The sequence below is a fragment of the Crocodylus porosus genome, unplaced genomic scaffold, assembly GCF_001723895.1.
Source record: "Crocodylus porosus isolate Cpor-Errol unplaced genomic scaffold, CroPor_comp1, whole genome shotgun sequence".
In the NCBI taxonomy this organism is placed as follows: domain Eukaryota; kingdom Metazoa; phylum Chordata; order Crocodylia; family Crocodylidae; genus Crocodylus; species Crocodylus porosus.
Window position 1 is genome coordinate 24,052,775 of NW_017728949.1, and position 6,000 is coordinate 24,058,774.

The 6,000-nt window shown below is 47.0% G+C and overlaps 1 protein-coding gene across 8 annotated transcripts in view; it reads left to right on the forward strand.

Moving 5' to 3' along the window:
- Positions 1-6,000, forward strand: part of ANKRD44 (ankyrin repeat domain 44) — a 224,220-nt gene that overhangs the window by 109,041 nt on the left and 109,179 nt on the right. For all 8 annotated transcript variants that reach the window (XM_019554076.1, XM_019554078.1, XM_019554082.1 and 5 more), the window contains exon 3: positions 2,485-2,563. In XM_019554076.1, coding sequence (XP_019409621.1) covers positions 2,485-2,563 — 79 coding nt within the window. The remainder of the gene's footprint in view (positions 1-2,484; positions 2,564-6,000) is intronic.

Genomic DNA, 6,000 nt, shown 5'->3' on the forward strand with positions numbered 1-6,000 from the left:
GAATGTGAAATAATAGGTCTGTTGTGTGAACCACCCTGATCTTTTCAGAGGGCACTGATTCACATACCAGTGACGGTGCTGTAAATCTTACATGTTTTTGAGTGGTAATAAAGAACAGAAAGTATCATTTTGTGAAGATGCCATGGATTTCCTGAGAAGCATTTGCTTGGGATCCCCAGTTTGGTATAGTCTCTGAGCATCCCCTGAAGCTAGCCCAAGTATAAATTCTAGAGAGGGTAAGTCCCTGGATCCTTGGACTTCAGGAACTTTTCATCCCTAATATCACTGGTTATTCATTTTGCCTTCTGGTTCAGTTTCTGGAGAGTGAATTTAGCTCTTCAAGGTGACAGAGTGCACCCAAAGTCACAAGCAGCAAAGCACTCAGCTCTTCTTAAAATGCAACGATTTTCATTGCCTTAAAGCCGAGCTGTCAAAAATCCAGCCCAAGGAGCCCTATAATCCAGGCCACAGTACTGTCCATGGTTGTTGGACCAGCACTGCACAGTGCACGCAGCATGCTCTGGCCCTTGTTCCTGGGCTGCATGCAGTGCGCATAGTTCGTCTGGTGCAGGCTCCACATAGCATCAGGGCTGGAGCTGGCTATGCTGCACACAGGGCCAGTCTAGGGCATGCACCACACAGGGTGTGCACTGTATGTTGTGTCCATGCTATACTGACCTTCCATGCTGGATCTGGGGCCTGTCCAGATCAAGCCTACAGACTGGCCATGCATGCTGGATTCAGCATGCAGAGCTGGTCTGGCACGTGGCATGGGCTCTGGACTGGTCACATGTTATACAGGGCTGCAGCTGGGGCTGGGATATGCTGCATGTGGTGTGTGGGGCTGGTCTGAGGGGGGCTGCCATGGCATACTGGGCTAGAACTGGAGCATGTGGGGCCATTTTGGAGTCTGCACTGTATGTGCTACCCGCACCGGACTAGCCCTGCACGCTGGGTGTGGGGCTGGTTGAGACTAGGTCTACAAAATGGCTGTTCATGCCACACGCAGCACATAGGGTTTATTTGGTTCAGGTGCCACATCCAACACAAGCCCTGGATTGGTCCTGCATGCCATATGCAGTGCATACCCCAAACAAGCCCCACACCCCATATACTATGGGTAGGGCCAAAGCCATGCCTGGTGCATGCCACATATGGTGTGTGGGGCTGGAGCCAGTGCTTATTGCATGCAAGCAGCATGTGGGGTGGTCCAGGGTGCACACTGTGTGGCACCAGCACTGCACCAGCCTGCATGCTGGACCCAGTACATGGGGCCAGATGAGTTTGACATACCTGGCCTACAGCAGTACGGCAGACAAAGTCCTTCTGCTCCAAAGCCCAAACCATTTCTGTCAGGAGAATTGCCTGGCTGTTCTCTCTCGGGCGGCTTTCATCTTGCCTGTCTGTCCTCTGCATTGTCTCTGGACATCTCCTTTTTCAGGTACTCCTCTCTTCCTGTCACTAGAAACAGCAAGGAGTCTCTTCAGGGGCTCGTCTGGACTCCTTTTAATGTTTCTTGCTTCGTGGCCTATTTCCAGAATACAGCACTCAGGCAGGTTTTTCTTCTAAATGTATTTAACCCCTTCTTGCCCTGAGGTATCTAAAATTGATATAACAAACCTATTTAAAACTGGTTTATAAGTAGGGACCTACCAAAATCATGGTGGAAGTACACTCTGTAGAGTTCCTTTAATCTGGATGGTTTTGCCATATGGCCCCCACTGTCCCCGATAGGTGGAGGGGCTCTGGCAGCCCTGCCACTTGCTGCTGATCGCTGGGGAGGCAAAAACCATACCATGGCTTTTGCCTCCTGCTGCTGATTGGCCAAGGTGCCCTGGTGGCCCCACTGCTTGCTGCTGATTGGCCAGAAGGCAAAAGCTGCAGCATATTTAAAACCATGGTTTTTGCCTCCCCAGCAATCAGTGGTGGGGCCTGCAGGGCTCCTCTGCCAATCAGGGGCAGGGGGAGGAGGCCTGGAAAAACCAGCAGGATTAATGGAGCCACTGGGAATGCACTTCCATGATTTTGGTAGGTCCCTATTTATAAGGAAACCATACTCTGTCCAGATGTATGCAGTGTTTCCTGAGACATTAAAGTTAAGGCACTGCACATGAGTAGTTGGTAGGGTAGGAAAATTGAAAACAGTTTCTGATGTCCAGACCTTTGAAAAGATGTAGTAAAGTCTTGGTCCATCTTGTTTAGTTTAATTTTTAAAATGTTCAGCCTGCACTGCTAAACACTTTCTAAGCTATGCCACCCCCTGCCCAAATCATAGGATAGATTCTTGGTGGAACTGATGTGGCAGCAAAGTGGATTGTTAAAGAAGAGTGCCTGGTTTAGACTTTCCTTCATTGTTTGAGATTCATCTTTCTGATGTGAGAAGCTGTTAAAAATGAAGAGTTTGTTAAAATTTAATTGCACTTTAATTAGTACTAGCACTGATCTGCTGGCCATAGTTCACAGCTGTGCAATGTTGCTTTGCAGGATGCTGAGAAACGTACCCCTCTTCACGTTGCAGCTTTCCTGGGCGATGCAGAGATCATTGAGCTCCTTATTCTTTCAGGTAACATGAAATATGCATTACTTTATTAATTGATAAAAAAGGTAGTTTGCAGGCTGAAGGGAATAACTGTAGGAGAGACATCTTTAATTTATGCAGGTTAGCTCTAGGCACTCCCTCGCAAATGTTTCAGATAACATTAAGCTCTTTACAAGATAAGAGAGCTGGTTTAAGTGACTTGATACTGTTATGTTAACGGTACTGTGAGAAGAACTAAATGAAGTAAAGCAGCTAATTTGCGATGTGTTAAGGCTGTTCTGTATTTCCAGGTACAGAAAAGCACTTCAGCACATGTAAGATCAGGGGTCAGCAACTAGTGGCCTCCAGGCTGGACCCAGCTTGTAGACATGGGACTGCGCTGCTATTCAGTGACAGGGTTCTGTCTGCAAGCACTCTTCTCATGCTGTTGTAGGAAGAAGTGCCAGCTGCAGACACTTTCTGTGTGACTGGGGAACGAACAGTGCTGGTAGCAGGGTCCAAGTGCTTCCCCTCCCATCTCAAGCCCAGGGTGGATCATTTTGCCCCACAGCCAGAAAAGGTTGCCAACCCCTGTGTAAGACCATCCATGTTTAGCAACGAGCTGAAACAAGAGCTTAAGTTCTGTTGATTTTTAGGAGAACTGAAGACTTCTGCTAAATGGGGCTGATTTTAAGCATGTGGTATAAATGAAAGACGTACTTAAATCTTCACTGAATTAGCAGTTTCACAGAATTGTGGACCTCATCCTAGAATTCTGACATCTAGTTAGAGTTTAGAAACTAACAAAACACTTGAAGCAAGCTGGCTCCAAATTGGCTACTGACCAACAAATGTTTATACATTTATTCTGAATAGCAAATGAATTTGAGAAAATCATTATCTGTTGGGAGACGATTCACGGTGAGGAGGGAAATGTGTTAAATAAGTTAACTTGTTAATTGTTCATCAAACCCTAATAAGCAATTCCTCTTCTGAAAATCTTTTCTGTGAGTTTTAACATAACAAATGCATATACGTTTGTGTGTGTGTAGTACAAGTATACCCTTGCATAACCTATTTTTATATTTTTGTAAATTAATTTTGTTGTTGTACAACATATCTTAAGCTGAATATATGATATATTAAACTTTATAAATGAGAATGTGACAATTTGTAAAAGCTGTAAACTCTTTGGAGTTAAGCAGCTTAGTTTACTTGGGCTTGCTTTGTGAGGGTACTGCCTGAAAAATCATTCTGTTTGCTGTCTGAAATCCTGAACTGAGGAACAGACTTTCTAATAATTTCCTAAGCACTGAATAAAAGTAATGTGCTCTAATATATATGTGCTTGATGATCAAGCAGAAGGTACTTGTCACACATCCATTTGTGTGGGACCCTCAGAGCCCCAAGTTTCTCTCCAGTGTACTGCCTCTTGTCCTGGAACAGGCTGAGATTGCCCTAGGGGAGGGGTGGGAAATTATTTTGGGTAGAGGGCCGCTTACTGAGTTTTGGCAAGCCATCGAGGGCCGCGTGACAGGCAGCCAGAGGCAGATAAATATTAATTTTCTAACTTTTTTAGGGGTCCTGCGGGCTGGATAGAATGGCCTGGCAGGCTGCATCCCACCTACGGGTTGCATTTTGCCCACCCCTGCCCTAGGATAACTCCTTACCTCCACACATCTCAGTTCCACTGCCCTTATACTGGACTAGGGGTACCATATATTTCCAGTTTCAAAAAGGAGGACACCTGTCAGGGGTGGGGTAATATGATTGTGGCAGTGATAAGCCTATGCCCTCCCTCTGTCCCTCACCCCAAAGACACAGTCTCCCCAGCTCTGCTGGTGCCCCTCACCCCTGACCTATGGTACCCCACCCCCCAGATCATGCTGGTGCCTCTCATTCCCAACCCAGAGCCCCTTGGCACTACATCTGCCCCATGCTCCCAGCTGTCCCACCGCTGCAAATACAAGCACTGGCCCTGGTGTCACTGGTCAGGCCATGCAGCTCCCGGCTACCCCCAAAGGGCCCCCCACACCCTTTCTCCGCTGGAGGGTCAGGTGCCTCTCCTGCCCTGCTGCAGCTCCAGCATCTGGACAGCTTTCCCCAGTGCCAGCAGGCACCACCCCCCCTCGCACACCTGTCCCTTCCACACACCCCTGCTGCACATATGTGTGCACACCCACACAGCTCCCCTGGACAGTCCCCAGGCTCTGGCCCCCCAACCCCCCACCCCCGTAGACTTACCTGCATCCAGCTGCTGCAGCTACTTCCCCCACCCTTCAAGGCTGCATGCTGGCCACATGCATGTGTGCATGCAGGTGTATGTGATGCCCCCTGTCTCCAGTCACCCTCTTCCTGTTCCCCCCAGCCCCAAGCAGCTCCTTGCTAGGGCAGGCTGGGAAGTGCCAGGGAAAACTTTGATGCTAAGCAGAGCAAAAGCCCAGACATTTGTTGATATTTTAAAACACTGCCCAAACGGAGATGGGAAGACCCGAAAACAGGATGTGTCTGTGAAAACCTGGACATATGGTAACCCTATACTGAACCCCACAGCGGCAGCAAGGGGAATTCTCCCAGCTCCAGGTGGCCTCCCTTTGGGTTGTAAGAGAAATATTAGGCCTCCTTTTCCATAGAAAGGGCTAGCCTAGATTATCACTTGTCCAGAGATCACTTTTTCCATAAGCAGTCGGGAAACAAAACAACAAAAGGATTTATTATGCAGGAGAAAAGAATTGTACAAGTAAAACTGACCATAAGTGTGGAGGCAGACAAATAGAACAAGTACAGTTTCTTACCCTCTCATCTAGCCACACCCTAGCCCTAGCCCTTGCCAGCGTCTCCAGAACTCAGCTTTCCTGCTGATTCTGCCAGCTCTGATTGCTTGGGCCACTGAACCACCAAAGCCTGGGATCCAAAAGGCCTTGATTTATCTCAACTGTAAAAAGTCCTCCAAAGGCAGCCCCCCTTAACATTATTTTAATTGCTTATGAGTCTCCATGAGCATGAGACTTCTCAAAAAAAATGTCTCCCTCGGGCACCTGGCATTTCTCTGGCCTGATGGACCCTTTCTCTTAGATATCTTTGCTACAGAGTGATTTCCCCATAACAGGCAGACAATACCTTAGGTGTGTGCTAAATACCTCACTTGACTAACTTCCAGTTACATCATGAAGTTACAAAAATGCATTTATATTAAATACCATAATACATATAGATATGAAAATAACAAAACTGAACCCATTTTTTCATGAGCTACAAATTGAGAGTAAATACCATAGGAGCAAATCTTATTTGGGAGAATATCCAAGCATGCCACATGGTGAGTCCCAGAGGCAACTTGGTTTTGGGATAAATCTGTTACAGTATTTTATACCCTTTTAGACCTTGTGATATAAAGGGTAAAACACAGTCTTGAATGCTGGACTGCGAACCAGGAACTGATTACTGACAAGGAACGATGGACACAAATTATTAGAGAGTAG